The following is a 20903-nucleotide window of genomic DNA, read 5'->3' as shown; positions in this document are numbered from 1 at the left end:
CCATGGCACAAACTAAAACCCAAACTTGAAACCCGTAAACCCAAAATCCGTCCGGATATCCGACCCAAACCCGACCCACTGACATCCCTATCGGCTCAGCTTGGGCAACGGCTCAGGCGGGCGGCGGCTTGGTTGGCGGCTCTAGCGATGGCGCGGCTCGCGCGGGCCGCGGCTCGGGCGGCGGCGCTACGCGCCGGCGGCGAGCAGAGGCGGCGGCAGACCACCGGAGTAATCGAAAATGGTGCTCAGGGCTCGGTTCGAGGCGGGGTTTGGCCGGGGAGGGAGAGGGGGCGACGCGAACGCGGCTAAGGGGTCTAGAAGGTGCGGCGGTAGCCGGGAGTGGGCGCTCGCGGCGAGGGGTGGAGTGGCGGCTCCGGCGAGCAATCGCCGGCGAGATAGAGTGAGAGGGGAGGGGAAAGGGTCTGGGGCTGCTCACCACCTCACCTAGCTTCGCGACGAACGGGCGGCGAAGAGGCATGGTGAAGCGGCGGATCGACGATGGCGGCGCTCCGTGTGGTGGAGCTCGGTGGCGGCGGCGCGGTGCTGCAGAGCGATGAGTGTTGGCGTGAGGTGGTAAGGGGAGAGTAGAGAGCTAGTGCGCGGTTTGTATAGAGGGAGAGAGGGGTTGGGTGCGGCCCGTGGTGCGAGGGAGGGACTGGCGAGCTCGGCAGCCGGCAATCATGGCAGTGATTGCCGCGGCGTTTCGCGGTGGGGGAAGAGGCGCGCCGTCACGGGGCCATAACAGCCATTAATGCCGCGAGGAAAAGGGGAGGCGGGGCACGGCGGCGTCCACGATGTGGTGAGCGCACGGTGCCAGGAAAGGAAGGGGGCGGCGAGAGGAAGAAGATGACGCCGACAGGTGGGCCCGGGCGTCAGTGAGTAAGAGGGAGAAGAGGAGAGGGACGGGGTGGCTGGGCCGGCTCTGGGCTGTTTGGGCCGAGGAGAAAAGAAGAGAGGGGGAGAGATGGGCTGGGCTGGAGAGGGAAGAGAGAGAGAGTTTGTTTATTTTGTTTTTGTTTTTAAACTCAAACACCATTTGAATAAATTCATTGAAATTCAAACAAAGTTTAAATTTTGGGTGTTACAGAATGTGATAGGAAATAAATTATTCATTTATCTTGGGTTGTCTCGCAGGCGGACCAACTTTACTCAATAGCTAGCTCGATCTTCTCTCCCATCCCTTCTTCTCTCCTCTACGCCACGTAGGCAAATCATCAACAAATTAGATGAGAAAAATGAGCCCTAATAAGCATCAAATCAAATCCGGATCAAACATGCATCCAGAGAGATCTAGGACATCAGCAACACAAATACATGAACTGCCTGAGGTTAATTAGTTATCACCAAATCACATGACCGCATATGCCGTACCTACCCAAATTAAACCATTGTTTGAAAATGACCTACTACTACTAGTATGTGTGCACTATAGACTAACAGAAAGTATAGTAGTCGAAGCGGTGCCTCAACTAGATCAATAGGGTGCCCGCCCGCCCACCATTGGTCGCGTCCGTACACCGGAGAGGTTCCCGGAAGCAGAGCTAGTCAGCTTAGCTGCGGCCGATAGCTAGCAGCTAGCAACAACGGCGAGAATGCATCCATGATGTCGTGCACGGGTTTCCTGTGTGGTTTCTAGCCGCTAAGAAAATACAAGATCTCGCTGTCGAGGCAGACGAAAGCTGAGGCTGAGAATCAGTCAAGGACCACTACCTTTGCTGCTTAACGCCTATTCGTCCGCGAATTCAAACAAATAGCCATGCATGTGACTGTGTCGGATGCTGCGAAGGTGATAGTATAATCACACGTACGGCAACTCGAATATACTACAGACATTGGGATAAAAGCATCAGAATAATGTGCTACTATAGTGATCTTTTCTGGTAAGCTGAACAATGTCTTTGGTCCGGATTCAATGCACAAAGGGCCGGGACTTCTTTATAATATATGTCGTGTAAACTCTAAATGAAAAGTATCACAATACTCATGATGAATACGTGTAGTAAAATTAGTTGTTTACTACAGTACATAAACTGATACAGTGTTGATACTTGATAAGTATACTGAAGATGCAATAAAGCTGATAAACTCTTTCAAACAAATGTACAAGCAAGTAGATGAGTGTGCCTATACAAACTCATTATGGAACTGTTAGAACTTGACACTCAAATTCCTATTGAAATGCCATTTAATTAAATTAAATATCATGCGCACCACCCAAACAAAGAAGGATCTTTTTTGTATCTTATGTCTACAGTTTCTTACTGTCCCACCAACCGAATATTCTGCTATGTAGTGTAGGTGTCTACAGTTTCTTTCGGTCCCACCAACCGAATATTCTGCTAAACTGTCACATGAATGTCACTCTCCAAACGACTTCGCTGCCACATTAAAAATAATGGCCATATGCGCGCTGAAAATAAGGTTGTATATGGTGTGGAGTTTTGTAAATGATTGATGCAATGTTTCCGATGAAGTAAATATCTATGAAATATCATGCGACATTAATTACGTACTAATAATGAATAACTGCTTAGTCGTTACATTTCTTAATAGTAAGCATGCGTAGTTGTCTATCTATACCTATTTCTAAAGCGGTAAGATTTCCGCCTAAATTTTTGGTTTTGTCCTTCTTGTGTCATTGACAGGTGGGGCTTAGTCCATTCCATATGCGAGTTGGACCTGCTCTCTATCAACGACTCGATCATGTAGATCCCTACAAATTAATGAAGAGATGACTATACATATCCGATACTTATATCAGCTCTGTCTGTAGCAACATACGGGTGTAATTGCCTAATATATATTTCTTCTAATTTCTAAAACGAGTAAGGTTTCATCCCGTATGCGAGTCGGACCAACTCCTTTGTCCACGACTCGATCATATAGACCCCTATAAATTAACGCACAGACACTAATACATATCCAATATTTATATTAACTTTATCCGTAACAACACACGGGCATAATTGCCTAGTGAGTTCAAATAGTAACAGTAATCCTTGCCAAGAGAGTTTTTTTAATTGGCTTCAAAACTGGCTTATTCGTTCTGGTAATGGGTATTGTTATCCTTGCAAAAATGGAACCTAAAACTTCATTATTTCATGCAATTAATTAGTATAATAATATTTACATTTAAATGTTTTAGTAACAATAACGGACAATAGTACAGACCAGTTGGAATCAACTATATATATATCTCCCTTGGTATATAGCTAGTTAATATTGTAATGGGAGACTTCGCCTACACATATATACAGCTAAAAAACCCAATACACCAAGAGAAACAAGACGTCGATGAGGGCGCCTAGAGGTACCTCAATAAAAAAAATCAAGAGACGACAGGTCGGGCAGTGGTTACCCTTGCAAAAATGTACGCTGCTAGTAGCTTAATTTGTTTTCTTGTGCTGTGCCATCTGAGTTTGTACCTATCTGTAGTGCTCACGACAGAGTTATTGGTATGTCAAGCTAGTTGTACCATCCAGAGTTCTTTGCACAGGGTTTGCCAACACAGGCCAATGCAGCGCACAGAATATGCACCGAGAATAATGGTTTGCAGTTCTCTTGGTCCAATCATGCAACAGAGATAACAGACGTTTATCCTTGTGAGACAACCAGGTAGTCTATTTATTCCAAGAAGTCCAGTCGTCAGCTTCTTCTCCCTCTCTCACTCACTCAGTTCGCCGCTGGTTCCTGCGGCGCAGCAGCAGCTACCCTGCCGGGCGGGACCAAGAGGTAATCCAGCACGTACACTCCGTCGACGCGGCGGCCCCTCCCGACCAGCGCCCCACCAGCCGTGTTGTCCCTGACGAAGCACTCAGCACCCATGATCACCTCGTAGTCGAGCTCGGCCAGCTTGGAAACCGAGACGATGTTGGCGGTGAGGCCGGGGATGTAGTCGACGTCCTCTAGAGTGATGAAGTTCTCCAGAGACACGCGCCCACGGCCGCGGATTGGAATATTCTTCCCGTTGGCTGCACGAACTGACTGGCCCGGTGGAACTGCTACCATGTCTTTAAGGAGGTAGTACCGTGGTGTGGCATGCACAGATGCTCCGCTATCGAGGATAAACAGGAAGTCATTGGGTCCTCTTCCATGAACAAACATAAAGATGCTGCCGTGCACAGTTGATGCGCCCCACGGGGCACTGCCGTCCTCAGCTGGCACATCATCAGCATTTCCTCTGCGCAAGTGATAGAACCGGACAGTTAATAATTAGATCGATCAAACCAAAGAAACCACTAACTAGACAAGAAATTAAATATATGAGCACAGGAGATCAAACTTCCCAGAAACAAAGAATATTTTCCTCAGTGGCCACATAATTAATTTCCTCTGCACAACTGGTTATAGCAGGTTTCCCACCCGGCCTCCAGCGCCAAACAATTGAAATAGCCGGTGGTCGATCGGTGTTGGAAATGGTTCACCGCCCTGATCGACCCCTCCAAGCCTAACTCAAAAGGAATGCACAGACTAGCTTTATCGGTTCTATGGAGCATCTGTAAGGAGAGAGGTCCTAGGGTGTTCAAGAGAGGGAAAAACTCCTTGGAGGGTGTAGTTACTGTTCTGCCCGATGAGGTCAGGACTTGGTGGCTGGCTCGGGCCAAGCCACTTTCTGTTATAATTGCCATACAACATGGCGAGTTGTTGCCTCTGCTGAGTGCTGAGCAGTCTGCTTGGCCAGGAAATAAGCTGCACGCCTTGCGCTTGTAATCACATCTACTTATAATATATAAGCCGTCAATGTAATAGATCATTCAAAAAACAAAAATACACAACCGATTTGTTATTGCAGCAGAGACCATCCTGGTCTAGGAATCAACCAACCACTAAGTCTCCTTTTGGAGAAAAAACCATGTAATATTTTAGGATTCCAATCCTACATGAATATGTCCTATATGTTCCTTTTGGATCAAAGTAGTGTATTCTATGAAACTTCTAGCTCAGAATAATGGTTAGTTCCTAGGAGTTTTGAATGTAATTTAACTTGGGGATGTCGTCATCGAAATCTAGCTTTGTGCCATCTCTCCCATTAGGTACTTGTGCTTTTGAAGTGTTTTATCAAAATGCTTCATTTCAAACAATCATGGATTTCAGGTTCTTGGTAGGTGTGACAAGTATATCATTTGTATGCGACTTTGACCATTACACACACTACATGGAACATGTAACATATAACAAATAAAACCAATAAATTATAAGGAAACCACAGGTTTTAATATCTGTTTCAAAGAACTAGATGTAGTTAGTTGATATAACATAAAACCACAGTTTTGGCTTGTCTTCCCATATAAATACAAAACATAAGCTAATTAATAAGGTTGAATAGATAGGGATCAGGTTTCAAGTAACAATGATGCTGTGTTTGGGAAAACAACAAATAGTTGCTATTTCATTTAACAAACAAACAATTGCTAAATGTGACAATGTGATTATTTTTCTCCCATGCATGCTAACACACTACTACAAAAATGATTTGTAGAGAGCCGAGTATCCTGATGTTGGAAATATGCCCTAGAGGCAATCATATTTCCTTGTATTCATGATTAATAAAGTGTTTCTTGAATATTCATGGATGACAACTTGTATTGATTAATGCTTATGTGAAGTATTTGTGAAACTCTATACTTGTATGAATATTCTAAAATGTTCTTAGTCGGAGTTCATGTGAGGACACACATGAATATTAGACTAGCACATGTATTAGTTGATTGACTACGTTTCATAAGTCATGGACATGGGAATGTCAAACTAATAATGTGGGTTCTTGTGAGACATGAGACAGAACTGACCCAACACGAGATGATGACTTCTCATTACACAATATGTACGTTGTGTCCTAAGACCTGAGATCGTTGTATGTACTCAAGATGTGAACCGACTTACTTAGGAGCCATCAAACGCTGCACCTTAACAGGGTAGTCATAAAGGTGGCTTTCGGGTCTGTCAAGAAGCATGTTGTGAGACATAGTCGGTCAAGACGGGATTTGCCCCTCTCTACAAGAGAGAGATATCTCTGGGCCCCTCGAGTGATTCGGATCAGGAAATGCATGGCCATGCTGGGGTTAAGAGTTAACCAAGGATTCCGAATCACAGGATCGAGAAAGAGTGATCGGCTTCAAGCTAGACCAAATATCATGAGGCAAAGAGAACAACATGTATAATATTGTGACGGCTTGACAGATATCATTCGCGCATGCTTAGCAGTTGACACGTCTTGCTAGAGAACGCTATCAACTATTGGTCAGTAGGAGTACTGGGCCATGTCTGTTCACGTGTGAGTCCATAGGGTCACACACTTAAGGGCCAGAAGCCTAATGAGGATGAGATACAAATTAGACTGGGCTTTGATGCACTAATGGACCTCGAGAGACCCATAGTGTTGGACCCTTGGTGGGGCCCAAGGCAGCCCACCTAGGGGGCGCCCAAGGTGGGGCCCATTAAGGCCCACCTAAGGGGGTGCCCCAGGCCTATATAAGCAAGGGGGCATCCCCCTAACCCTAGCCCCCTTTGCTGGCCGCCGCCCTCTCTCCCGTGCATCAAGCCCTAGTTGTTCTCGCGGATCTAGCAATCCGGAGTGCGACGCTTCTTTCCGTACATGTGGACTTCGTGGAGGTGCTGCGCTTGCTGCACAAGGACGAGCCATTCGTGAGGTGGTTCACGCAGCTGCACTGCCGGCTTCCATCTGCACTACATCGACGCGCTACAAAACTTCCGCAACCGCACGTCTAGTGGTAATCCCTTGATCTATAACTGCAGTAATCCTGGTTTATGTGGTAGAAAATTTTTATTTTTGCTACCCCATATTCCTACAGCGGTATCAGAGCTAGTGCTGTCTCGTTATAGATTCAGATATGTGAGATCGATCTATGACTTAGTTTAATAAACTTGCTGCGAAAGTTGTGCAACGACATACTCCTACCGGTCGGTTTTCCGCCATCGGAGTTAAGTGATGCACATAAACCCGATCGCTGCGGTTGGAGATCAATGTGATTGGTCGAATCAAAACTTAGGGCATAAGCCAGATGCATGAGATGCATAGGGCAGTAGATTGGATCTACTTCGAATTCTGTTTTGTTGCAAAAGCGTGTTTTACATTAAAACAGTCATAACTTTTGCATACAAACTCGGATTGAGGTGAATTTTATATCGATTTGTATCTATAGAAAAAGTTAGACTTGTTTTAGAACAGTTGTTCTGTTTTAGCAAAATTTAGATTTGCGAAATTTGGCCTGGAAGATAGGATTTTTGGCGTTTTAAGTTCGGACGTCGGAATCACATAACTCTGTTTTGCAGGTTTTGTGATCGGTATGGCCCCTATGTGTATGTGATGCATGTGTGTAATTATTTCATGACATGCGTGTCGTGATTATGACAATTTGGCCGGAGCCATACGAACGGTTAAGGACCTTGAGGCATAAAGGTTGAGAGCAAGACATATAGATGTCACCCAACAACAAGAGTCATATGAGATATGATTAGCAAGAGTTGCTTACCGATCTACCTCGTCGTCTAGCGGTGATGCAAAAGCTCACTAGTGGACGTGTTAGTTGTGGGTCTTGAATCACTAAGAATCAAAAGAGGGATATTGATTTTAGTGGGAGTAAATTCTATTAAATTATTTAATATCGTTTACTCCATCATGAATCTTTTGTCTTAGTATTTTATATTTATTTTGTTGTAGATCAATGGCTCAAAACCAACCATTTGCTTTATGTTTCGTACTTGAGAGCAACAAATTGAATGAGACAAACTACGCGGATTGGATCCGCAACCTGAGAATTGTTCTCAGGGCAGCTAACCCACTGCCAGAAGAGCCTGCTGCAGGTGCCCCTACTGCTGAGAGGAATGCTTACAGGAGAGCGGTTGATAACGACTGTGAAGTGAGCTGTCTCATGCTAGCTTGCATGGAACCCAAGCTGCAAATGCAGTTTGAGAATAACCATGCGGCGCACGATATGATCGTGGCGCTACGAGACATGTTCCAGACTCAGGCCAGGACTGAAAGGTTCAATGTGTCCAAGGCCTTTGCTAAAACTAAGCTAGCAGAAGGAGCATCAGTAGAGCCGCATGTAATAAAGATGGTTGGTTACACATAGAGGTTGGAGAAGCTGGGCTTCCCACTTGGCCAAGAGTTGGCCACTGACTCCATTCTTGCCTCTTTACCTCCGAGCTATGGAAACTTCGTCTCGAACTACTATATGCACGGGGCTGAGAAGGGTTTGAAAGAGCTGTGCGACATGCTCAAGATGGCAGAGAGTGACATTAAGAAAATCACAGGTGGCGGCCATGTGATGGCTGTCCAGAATAAGCCTACTTTCAAGAAGAAAGGTTCTTCTTGCAAGAAGAAGAAGGGCAAGGGTAAGGTTGCGAACCCCAAGCCAAACCCTACACCCAATGTGAAACCTGGACTAGCTGCAGACAAGGAGTGCTTTCATTGTCACCAGCCAGGACACTGGAAGAGGAACTGCAAGCTGTACCTAGCCTCGTTGAAGAATCGTTCGTCCACTTCAGGTACGCTTGTTGTTCATATTACAGAAATATTTCTCGCTGACTCTTATGTTAATTCTTGGGTATTTGATACTGGATCGGTTGCTCATATATGCAATTCGATGCAGGGAATGACAAAGAGTAGAAGCATTGAAAGAGGAGAAGTTGACTTCCGCGTCGACAATAATGCAAGAGTTGCTGCTTTGGCCGTTGGGACGATGCAACTACACCTACCATCAGGATTTGTCTTGGAGCTTAATAATTGTTATTTTGTTCCTAGTTTGAGTCGAAACATTATGTCTCCTTCATGTTTGATGAAGGATAGTTATTCTTTTGCGACTGAAAACAATGGTTGTGTGATCTCTAAGAATAATATGTTTGTGGCTTTGGCGTCCATTAAGAATGGGCTATTTATTTTAAATTTTGATGATTCTCCTGTCTGTAATATAAGTGCTAAAAAGTCTCGGCTAAATGATTTGAATCCTACCTACATGTGGCATTGTCGTCTCGGTCATATATGCGAGAAATGCATGAAGAAACTCCATGAGAATGGACTTTTAAGTTTGTTTGGTTTTGAATCATATGAGACATGCGAAGCTTGTTTGCTGGGCAAGATGACCAAGATGCCATTCACAGGTTTTCCAGAAAGAGCATCGGATTTGCTAGAACTCATACATACTGATGTGTGTGGATCAATGAGCTCGACTGCTAGAGGAGGATTCCAATACTTCATTACTTTTACTGATGACTTAAGTAGATTTGGCTTTGTCTACTTGATGAGGCATAAGCCTGAAACCTTTAAAAAGTTCAAGGAATTTCTGAATGAAGTTGAAAATCAATGTGGCAAGAAGATTAAAGCCTTGCGATCTGATCGTGGGGGCGAATATCTGAGTCACAAATTTAGCGATCATTTAAAGAGTTGCGGAATTGATCCACAACTTACGCGGCCTGGAACGCCTCAAAGGAATGGGGTTTCCGAGCGACGTAATCGAACTCTGTTGGACATGGTTCGATCAATGATGAGCCAATCAGACCTACCATTGTCATTTTGGTGTTATGGCTCTAGAAACAGCAGCTTTCACACTGAACAGGGTGCCATCAAAATCCGTAGACAAGACACCATATGAGATATGGACTGGCAAGACTCCCAGTTTGTCTTTTCTAAAAATTTGGGATTATGAAGCATTTGTCAAACGACTCCAGTCTGACAAGCTTGCACCCAAATCGTATAAGTGCATATTCGTGGGATACCCAAAGGAGACCTTAGGGTATTACTTCTACAATCGATCTGATGGCAAAGTGTTTGTCGCTCGGAATGGAGTTTTCCTAGAGAAAAAGTTTCTCAAAGGAGAGAAAAGTGGAAGAACAGTGCAACTCGAAGAAGTTCGAGACGAGTCAATAGGACAAGACTCTACAAGTGATGCTAATATAGCTGAACAAGTTGAGATGCCTATGGCAACAAAAGCACCTCTGCAACCATGAAGGTCAGCAAGCCTCCACGTAGAGCGGGAATTATTATTGTTAGACAATAATGAGCCTGCGACATATGCAGAGGCGTTGGCAGACCCTGACTCCGAATCATGGCATGATGCCATAAAATTCGAAATAGAATCCATGAAGAAAAATCAAGTTTGGAACTTGATAGACCCGCCTGATGGTGTGAGAACCATAGAGTGCAAATGGATCTATAAGAAGAAGAAAGATATGGATGGAAATTTTCACATCTATAAACCTCGACTTGTCGCAAAAGGTTTTTGACAAGTTCAAGGAGTTGACTATGACGATACTTTCTTGCCCGTAGTGATGTTTAAATCTGTTCGGATTATTCTAGATGTTGCTGAATATTTCGATTATAAAATATGGCAGATGGATGTCAAAACAGCTTTCCTTAATGGAAATCTGACCGATGACGTGTATATAATGCAGCCCGAGGGTTTTGTCGATCCGACAGATGCTGGAAAGATATGCAAGCTTCAAAAATCCATCTATGGATTAAAGCAAGCATCTCGGAGTTGGAATATTCGTTTTGATGAAGTGGTCAAAGTGTTTACAAGAAGGAAAGTCGGAGCTCTGTTCCATTTTTAATCCTGTATGTAGATGACATACTACTGATTGGAAATAATATTCCTATGCTTGAGTCCGTAATGACTTCACTGAAAAGTAGTTTTTCGATGAAGAATTTAGGAGAAGCAGCATACATACTGGGCATCAAGATCTATAGAGATAGATCAAAGAGGCTTATAGGATTAAGCCAAGATACTTACATTGACAAAGTGTTGAAGCGGTTCAACATGGAAGAGGCAAAGAAAGGGTTCTTGCCTATGTCACATGGCATACATCTTAGCAAGACTCGGTGTCCTACGAAGACTGATGAGCGAGAGCACATGAGCAAAGTTCCATATGCCTCGGCAATTGGATCTATCATGTATGCAATGATAAGTACATGCCCAGATGTTTCTTATGCTCTAAGCGTTACGAGCAGGTACCAGTCAGATCCAGATGAGAGTCACTGGATAGCTTTGAAAACATCCTTAAGTACTTGAGAAGAACTAAGGATGTGTTCCTAGTCTATGGAGGTGAGGAGGAGCTCGTTGTAACCGGTTACACTGATGCAAGCTTCCAAACCGACAAAGACGACTCAAAGTCTCTGTCCGGTTTCGTGTTCAAAGTAAATGGTGGTACGGTTAGCTGGAAGAGTTCCAAGCAGGAGACGGTGGCCGATTCTACAACAGAAGCCGAGTACATCGCAGCTTCGGAAGCTGCGAAGGAAGGTGTTTGGATAAGGAAGTTCCTTATTGAGTATGGTGTGTTCTCTAATGTCTCTAGCCCGCTGGATCTCTACTGTGACAACAGTGGAGCTATTGCGCAAGCCAAGGAGCCAAGGAATCACTAGAAGAGGAAACACGTTATGCGGCGATTTCATCTCATTCGAGAGTTCATCGATTGTGGTGAGATCAAGTTATGCAAAATACATATAGACCTGAACATTTCAGATCCGTTAACAAAACCCCTTCCACAGCCCAAGCATGAGAGGCACACAAGAGCAATGGGTATTAGATACATTCTAGATTGACTCTGGTGCAAGTGGGAGACTGTTGGAAATATGCCCTATAGGCAATCATATTTCCTTGTATTCATGATTAATAAAGTGTTTCGAATCACATGATCGAGAAAGAGTGGTCGGCTTCATGCTAGACCAAATATAGTGAGGCAAAGGGAACAACATGTATAAGATTGTGACGGCTCGATAGATATCATTCGCGCGTGCTTAGGAGATGATACGTCTTACTTGAGACCGCTATCAACTATTAGCCAGTAGGAGTACTGGACCAGGTCTATTCACACGTGAGCCCATAGGGTCACACACTTAAGGGTCAGAAGCCTAATGAAGATGAGATCCAAATTAGACTGGGCTTTGATGCACTAATAGGCCTCGAGAGGCCCATAGGGTTGGACCCTTGGTGGGGCCCAAGGCAGCCCACTTAGGGGGCGCCCAAGGTGGGAGCCAGGGCAGCCCATCCAAGCGCCCAAGGTGGGGCCCATTAAGGCCCACTTAAGGGGGGGGGGGGCAGGCCTATATTTGTAGGGGGGCATCCCCCTAACCCTAGCCCCCTTTGCTGGCCACCGCCCTCTCTCCCGTGCATCATGTCCTAGTTGTTCTCGCGGATCTAGCAATCCGGAGTGCGACACTTCTTCCCGTACGTGTGGACTTCGTGGAGGTACTACGCTTGCTGCACAAGGACGAGCCATTCGTGAGGTGGTTCACGCAACTGCACTGCCGGCTTCCATCTGCACTACACCGACGCGCTACAGAAGGTCCGCAACCACGCGTCTAGTGGTAATCCCGTGATCTATAACTGTAGTAATCCTGGTTTATGCGGTAGAAAATTTTTATTTTTCCTACCCCATATTACTACACCTGGAAATGAAGCCTGGTGCCACTTTGTTTCCTTTCAATATGTAAACTCTTTTGTTTGAACACTTTGTAACCTGCAGAACCTCATGGTTTTCTGAGCTGGCTAGAAGCTCCTAGCAATGAATTAGTGGGGACCCTCCCCCCGTTAAAAATAAAAATATGATTTGTAGGAACATCCTATTTTTTTTCTAGAGGCAGGTCAAAAGCAGCCCGTCCCTACAAATGGAGTGGAACTACTGTAGCAGTTGATCCACCCAAAAAAATACATTTCAAGGGGCGGGGATGGCGTCACCCATTCCTAGAAAATGGACACCATTTTTAAGGGCGGGTGCCGCCATTACCCGCCCAAAGAATGCATTTTTAGGGGTGGGTGATGCCATCACTCATCCCTAGAAATGCATTTCCAGGGGCGGGTGACGCCACCACCCACCCTAGAAATAGTGGTCATTTCCAGGGGCGGGTAATGGCGTCACCCGCTCCTAAAAATGCATTTCTAGGGGCGGTTAAAGGCGTCACCTGCCCCTAAAAATAGTTTTTAGGGCGGATAATAGTATGACCCGCTTTTAACGCAAAAAAATCATAACTTTTTCATATGATTCAAGATGAAGACAAACTGTATACCAAAATTGTTGAGCTTGACCAGATCCACGATTTTGTAGTTGACTATTTTCCACTTGAGGTCATTTAGTTTTGAGGTCATAACCATGATTTTAAATAGCGGGCTATAGCCCTGCTATAGCGCCGCAATAGCCTTTTTAGCAGGTTCCCCTACGCTATGTATATTTTTGCCGCTATGGCTGCTATGGACGCTAAATTGGACTATAGCTGTGCTAAATGGCGTAGCTTTAGCGCTGCTATAGCCTTATCCTTAGCTTAGTGCTAATGTTTTGGTCTTTTGGACAACTAAATATTTGATTATATGAAATTTGTTGTATTGTCAACTTAAGTAATGTTCCTGTAGCCCTAGAAACATATTTATATTTATGAAATTCACTAATTACTATTTTGTGCATCTATTGCTTGTATTTTTCATAATTTGGTAGTAAACCACTATTTGTCATAGCCCGTTATAGCCTCGGAGCCTCGGAAGAAAATACGCCGCTATTTGTCATAGCCCGCTATTTAAAACCATAGTCATAACTACAAGTTTTGATTTGTTTTCAAACTACCTCATATGTAGAATGTATAGTAGTTCTGTATCAAAGTTTTAGTGGTAAGGTCTAAAATTTTATAGTTTATACATTATTCATTTAAGAACATTTAGTATCACAAGAGCATTTGCTTACATATGTCTATGACTATATAGTATCTTGTACAACTCAAGTCATATTTTTAAGTTTCCATAATCACCATTCTATACACCGAAGTATATTTAGCATATTTCTTCTATATATATATATATATATATATATATATATATATATATATATATAGTTCACAATACCCATAGTGCAGAAGTTCGACTTTTTTTTGTTCTACTATATCTTGATATTTAAATGAAATTTTGGAATAAATTATAAAAAATATTATTAGGGGTGAGCGATGGCATCACCCGCTCCTATAAATAAATTTGTAGGGGGTGGGTCATGTCCTCACCCGCCCCTAAAAATTGATTCCAGAGTTAATAAAAAAGAATAGCATATCACATAGAGATATAAGTGACTGTGTAGTGTAGTGAAGAGGAGGGTATCCACGAGGCTTAAGGTAATTGGCTCGAACTCCGGTTTATGCAAATGTCCATATTTCGTCAAAAATATTGTACTTCAATAGTAGAGGGGTTTGTGGTGGTGACCTGTTAGTTAGGATATTTTTTCTTTTTATTTAATTTTATTATTTTCATGTTATTTTTCTATTTTTTGTTTTCTAAAAAAATGATTTGTCGAGGCGGGTGAGCCCATGATCAGCCCCTCAAATGCTTCTGTAGGGGCGGCTATATTACCAGCTCTACAAATCAATTTTTAGCTACAAGAACTATGGGTAGGTATCGCACTCGGCTCTGAAAATAAGTTTTTACTCACCCCTAAAAATCCTTTTTGTAGCAGTAGCATAATAGAATCAATTTTTTTAGCTGCCATACGATATGCTTCTTCACATTGTTGCAACGCGGGAGGGACAAATCAATTTGTTCTTGTTTTACAGTGAGATGAGAAAATAAAAAAGGTGTGGTTTTATGTTGCATGGACCATTAAGTACTTGTGGTTCTATCAAAAAGGTTTTAGAACATGTAGTTTTGTGTTACAATGGGACAGGTACCCATGGTTTCTGTGAGATTTGCTTAAACAAAAGACTTACCAAATATGCATCTGTATTAATTTATCTTTATAATGTTTTGTGATGGAAGTGGTGGTAATCGAGGGGAATTACTAGCTAATAGAGGGTGAAGATGGATGCCATTCCATGATCGATATATGGAGGTGTTGTAGGTCGAATTGACAAGGAGCTGCTCATTTCCTATTTTTGGAAAGGTAGAAATAGTCGATATGTAGGTGGTTGGATGAGATGGTTCTTTTGTGAGACATCATGCCTTGGCTAAAATGGTAAGCTAGGTTTCAGTGGCGGTACTGGATGCTCATTACCTATTTTGGAAAAAGTGGAAAACATAAGTTACAATGCTGCATCCCTTTCAATAAAATTAAAAAGGAAAGGTTAAGGATAATGCCACATGAGATAGGTACTTAGGTTGGCTTTCATATCTTGATGGAGGTTCTAGTTATATGAATCTAGTTCTTGTATCTGAAACAGTAATATTCCAAGGTTGCCAGGATCCTAGGAGAATGTGCAATCACAAATTTGAATTTTCTACTTATTGTTTACTTTCTTCTGGTGTTGTATAAAAACAAGCTGAAAACAGGACCATTCAAAGTCAACTGGTGATTTCCTTGAATCTTTGATATGCAGGGGATGCTTGTTTACGCTGGTATAGCTTGGAAAATACAAAGGATGAGCAACAAGAGGGCAATAGAAAAGAAATTTGTCCCTAGATGAGTGTGAATTATTTTTCATATATCTATCTATATATAGATTTCGCTAGCACCCAACTAGAAAATTCACCATGTTGAAAATTTTCAAAGTATCGAAAAATGGTGTATGCAGTTCACATTAAGTCAAACTAGCCTTTAAAAGTTCGATGTCAATTTTGTCTGATACGTCAAGAAATAAAATAAACAAGTAGCCAACCCATCATTTTTCATCATGTGCTCACTACTTAAAAAAGGAGGATTTTTAGGGGTGAGTAAAAAACGTATTTTTAGGGGGCAAGTGCGATCCCCGCATCTAATTCTCATAGCTAAAATCGATTTGTAGGGTGGGTGCCTCACTCGCCCCTACAAATCGATTTGTAAGGACGGGTCAGCACATGATCTGCCCCTGTAAATCATTTTCTAAAAAAATAAAAAAAAACCCAAAATTGAAAAATAAAAAATATCCTAGCTAACCAGCCACCACCACGAGCCCCACTTCTATCAATGTACAATTTTTGATAAAACATGCACACTTATGTAAATCGAGATTCGAACCGCTTACCTTAAGCATCATATGTACCATTCTCTCCACCACACTACACGGTCTGACCCTATGGGATATGCAATTCTTTAATATTAACTCTGAAATGTATTTTTAGGAGAGGGTAAGGCCATGAACCGCCCCTACAGATCCATTTCCAGGGGCGGGTGATGCCGTCACCCGCCCCTAAAAATATTTATTAATTTTATTCTGAAAATTTGTTAAAATTATTAAATATAGTAGAAGAAATAAAAAAAGTAAAAATTTTACACTATGGTTATTGTGAAGTATAGATACAAAAAATGTGCTACATATATTTCAGTGTAGCCATATGTAGAGCACATCTAGCAAATGATCTTGTGATACTAAATGTTCTTAAATGAATAACGTATAACCTTTAAAATTTATATTTTACCACTAAAACTTTGATGCAGAACCACTCTACATTCTACATCCGAAAGGTTGTTTGTAAAGAAATCAAAACTTGTAGATTTTAAAACTAGAGAACTTGTAATAATATTTTGGACTATTAAATGTCCTTAAATGAAAAAAAATTCAACTAGATTTAGATCTCTTCAAGCTCTATATTTTTAGCATAAAGTTTGTCTTCATCCGAGATCATATAATAAATTCATAATTTTTTTGGGTGAGAATATTTGTAAGAGCGGATCAAACCATCACCCACCTCTAGAAATGAATTTTTAGAGGTATGTGAGGGGTGTGTGATGGCGTCACCCCTACCTAAAAATGCATTTCTAGAGGCGGGTGATGGCGCCACCCGCCCTATACATCATGGCTATTTCCAAGGATGGGTGATGCCATCATGCACCCCCTAGAAAAATATTTTACGAGGCATGTCAACTGCTACAGTAGCTCCGCTCCATTTGTATAAGTGGGTTACGGTCATTTTGACCCGCCTGAAAAAATGGAATGTTCCAACAACTCGTTTTTGTAGTACTGGCTCCCATTTCTACTTTTTTGGCAAGGTTTACTTAACTTTATGCTTACTAGCTACTTGATTTTTAGAAACCTTTTGACACATCTCAACGCGCTGGATTATAATGTATCCTTTATCTTGTCATTCATGTTGAAATGGAGGTACCTCTCTACTCAAACTTGTTAGAGACAAGATCAATGTAGAATTGTTTTTGAAAATATGCTGCAATGGCCTAATGATGTTCTAGTCCGGCTTCTGATGCCAGTTTCATCTGAGTTGAACTGGTGTCTTGTTTCTGTTTTGATATATCCTAAGGTAGAACCAAACATGTGGCCTTTGATCCTAATGGGCTAGTTTCTTTCTATTGTACATACTTTGATTTTAATAAATTTATGATGTGAGGATAACTTAAAACTAATTAAGGTTCCTAAAGCAATATATTTAAAACTGGAGGGGCAGGTTCTCAATCACAGACAAGTAAATCCTCTTTTATCTAAAGAAGGAAATCTAAAACGTGAAATTTCCGACCAATGCATCCCTGAATCCTATCGAATTTGCAAACAACTTTGAAGCGTCGGAAGGGGAAAACTTCAAATTTGGCAATTAATAAGGCAGTTAGCAGGCTGAACTGAAAAGGATGCTGGATTTGACATTCGAACATGGGAGAGTGCTGCGAAGTAAATGACAAACTCACCCTGCTTTCACTCAATAGCAGGCAGAAAGATGCTTTACGGTAACCCTGTACTTTACCACATGAGTGTCCGGTGTCCACATGAGACTAGGCCAAAATTAATCGAGCAAGAGAAGGGGATGGCTTCATACCCTGACTGGATCGCGCACACCGCGCGCGATGGAGCTTCCATGGTGGCCGCGGCGGAGGGGAAGGGTATCACTTCGACTTGTTCTTGCTCGAGCGGGCGAAGAACTGAAAGAGACATCCTCGCTCGCCGTGGGGATCAGGGGAGACGACGGAGAGCGAGGCGGAGCTTGTTCCCGCAGACGAGTTCGCTCGCGAGCTTTTTCCAGAACCACACGGCACCAATGCCTCCTCCTTGAATCCCTCCTCCCTGTCCCTATTGCCACAAATACCGGATTAATCCTCCATTGACGTTTAATTACATCATGCCCCCTTTGGTGACTAGTGCGCCTGGTGAACTGCGAAGGCTGCACAGACTACGGGCACACGAGTGACAGAGAACCCCTTCGGACAAAGGAAAAGGTCGTCTTTTGATGGTCTGAGATGCAGAAACGCCAGCTCAAAGGGCTTGAACTGATAAACAGACAGTATGGGCAATATCGTAATTAGCAAGCTCTTGCATTTTAGTCCCTGGACGGCCCGGCCGTGATTAGTCAACAACGGAACGGCCACACGGCTTTTGAACCTATCCATACAGTGTTACCGCCCCTTTAGTGTTACCATATTACCAAATTTAATTACACCTAAATTTGTGTATCAAAAATTTATCCAAAAAATATGAATGGATGCAGTATGTAAGCATCTACCATTGCGCAAAATCTGAAGTTGAACAAAAAAGAAAAACTTTCACTTGAATAGTTGCGGGTTCAACCGTTCATGGATGATCCACAACCCGCAATTATTTATGTGCAAGTTTCTCTTTTTTGTTTCTTGTTGCACAAATTTTTATTCAACCTGAAACTTTGCATGATAGTAGATGTTACGTGCTCTATCAAGTCATATTTTTGGATAAAGTGTTTAATGCACAAATTTAGATGTAATTACATTTGGTAATTGGTAACACCAGATACATTCGCATTCTTCTTTTTCTTTTTTATCATGGCCACACGTTTCTTCCTTCTGTATCACGTCCCTCCACACTTGCTTTTTCCTCCAAATTAAACAAAGGAGGACACGTATATCAGAGCCATCGGCTGCAATTTAATTTCTATGAAAAAAAGGTTTTCCTCGACTACGCATGATGTCGTTAGGGAGCGTACTAGCTGAAATTTTGATCCTTACTACACTATGACGATACAAGAAAGACTGTCTGTTTGGCAAGCACGCTTTGGATACATTTGCTAAGAATGAATGGACAAGCGATAATAGACTTTGCTTTTAATTCATTCAAGTCGTTTGGGTACTCTTTTCTCAATTTTGTCGGCTTGTGTGCTGAGAATTTTGTAAAAATTTAGCTTTGTGCGGTTGCAAAGGCTGGAAACGTTTCCATTTTTTAAGAAAATTACAGATATTAGCATATATTTAGGGTGCGTATGACAGCGCTCCATCTGCTTCACTACGCATGAAAATTGGCAGAGCACTGCCAAACGGCGACTTCATTGTCTGATTCTTCTTTGAGTCGAGCTAGAGCACTCTGCCCGCTTCCACATCAAGCAAGGGGCGCAAAAAACTAACTCCCTCCATCCCCTCCCCCTAGGCCCCTACATTTCCTTCCACTCCTGCCTCCCGTCTCCTCCTGACCCGGTCATCCGTTGGCCACCGGTACGCCGCCTGCTCGTCCTCACTAGTGCACTGCCTGCTCATCCCTACTGGTACCCTGGCATCCCCGCCTACCTACCCACCGGAGCTTGGCTGTCGGAGATCAGCCGGAGGTCGATTTACGGCCACAAGAGCTTGACCAAAGGTCTATTCGCAGCCGCCCGAGCTTGGCCCGAGGTCGATTCACAACCGCTGGAGCTCGGCCCGAGGTTTACAAACGTATTTTTAGGGGCGATCATGTTACCCGTCCCTACAAATAGCATTTGTAGCGGCGAAAACTAGGAGCGGATATCGCGTCCACCCCTAAGACTACGTTTTTACCGGCCCCTAAATACCATTATCGTAGTAGGGCACACACATTCAACATTTTTTTAGTCCTCTTTTTTATGCTTTCTGAATTTTTTTGTACTTAAGCCTCTTTTAGGCTTCTTTTCTTTGTAATTTGGCCATCTGCCTCTCCTTCTAATCAATATAGCAAGCTGCGCTCCTGCCTGTTCGTTTAAAAGCAATATACATTACACCAATTTCTGTCTTGAGTCTTGACAAATCTTTTTCAGTTCATTTACAGAACTTGTAATAAGTCTGAATTTGCTAATAAGAGTAACTGCTACCTAAAGAGCATATTTGATCTTTGCTACTGACAGCGCATACACATGCCATCGTGGTGCAAAACTAAAAGTATTTCAATTTACAATTTTTAGAAATGTAAATAGCATAAATCAGCCGTTGACTTCTCTGGACACACCGCCGCTTGTCCCATGCTCTAGTTGTTGTTGAGTCGTCTCAATGTGCGCGAAAACTGATAACATTTATCACTAAATGAAATAATGCCACACAAGGTGCCGGGATATCACATGTGGTAATAAACAAAACCCTACAGTAATTAATGACGATATTATAGACAGTCATCTAAAAGAGCTGTCTGCTGATGACTCAGGGCAAACATCGATACGTGATAATAATAGCATATCATAATGCTCTAAACTCACAGAAGGTGGCGATCACTACTACAAAAACGTTGATTTGTCCCGGTTGGGAAACCGCTGTTGTCCCGGTTTCCCAACCGGGAACGCCTGTCCGGGACAAAAGGGGGTGCCCTTTTGTCCCGGTTGTGGCAACCGGGACAAAAGAGGACCTTTTGTCCCGGTTGGTAACACCAACCGGGACAAAAGGTGCAGCCAGCGCCCACGTGGCTGGCGCACCCTTTTGTCCCGGTTGGTGTTACCAACCGGGACAAAAGGTCTCTTTTTTTTTTCATGTTTTTCTTTTCTCAATTCTTTTTCTATTTCAATTATACTTTTGCATTTCAATTAAACTTATGTATTGGAATTCAGTGTGTATGATCTGCACTAATATATACATATATATATAGTTACTTATATAATATTTGTCCTAGATAGTTTTCATATATAAATTAATTCACTTATATATATATATGTATACACATATCTATACATGTGAATTCCTTTACATATGAAAATGTCTAGGACCAATATTATATAAATATATATATATACACATATATATTATTGGAGTGCTTATATATATAATACATACATACTCCATCATATTTGCATAGGTATATTCGTTCTTAATTACATAGTAGA

The 20903-nt window shown here is 42.6% G+C and overlaps 1 protein-coding gene across 1 annotated transcript; it reads right to left on the bottom strand.

Moving 5' to 3' along the window:
* Positions 1–3073: 3073 nt before the first annotated feature.
* Positions 3074–18009, bottom strand: LOC120685837. The gene is made up of 2 exons (XM_039967949.1): positions 17664–18009; positions 3074–4180 (listed from the first exon to the last, which is right to left on the bottom strand). The coding sequence occupies exons 1-2, from the start codon at positions 17777–17779 to the stop codon at positions 3673–3675; spliced, it is 624 nt and encodes a 207-aa protein (XP_039823883.1). The 5' UTR covers positions 17780–18009; the 3' UTR covers positions 3074–3672.
* Between the last annotated feature and the right edge of the window lie 2894 nt (positions 18010–20903).

This window comes from Panicum virgatum, chromosome 8N, assembly GCF_016808335.1.
Source record: "Panicum virgatum strain AP13 chromosome 8N, P.virgatum_v5, whole genome shotgun sequence".
Taxonomy (NCBI): domain Eukaryota; kingdom Viridiplantae; phylum Streptophyta; class Magnoliopsida; order Poales; family Poaceae; genus Panicum; species Panicum virgatum.
This window is presented reverse-complemented; position numbering and strand designations above follow the sequence as displayed.

What these genes read in the sequence shown, in the direction of transcription:
- LOC120685837 (XM_039967949.1), bottom strand. Translation starts at nt 17,779, where the DNA reads ATGTCTCTTTCAGTTCTTCGCCCGCTCGAGCAAGAACAAGTCGAAGTG. An exon ending in GTGTGCGCGATCCAGTCAGG is followed by an intron (nt 4,181 to 17,663) that starts GTATGAAGCCAT and finishes TCACTTGCGCAG; the next exon opens with AGGAAATGCTGATGATGTGC.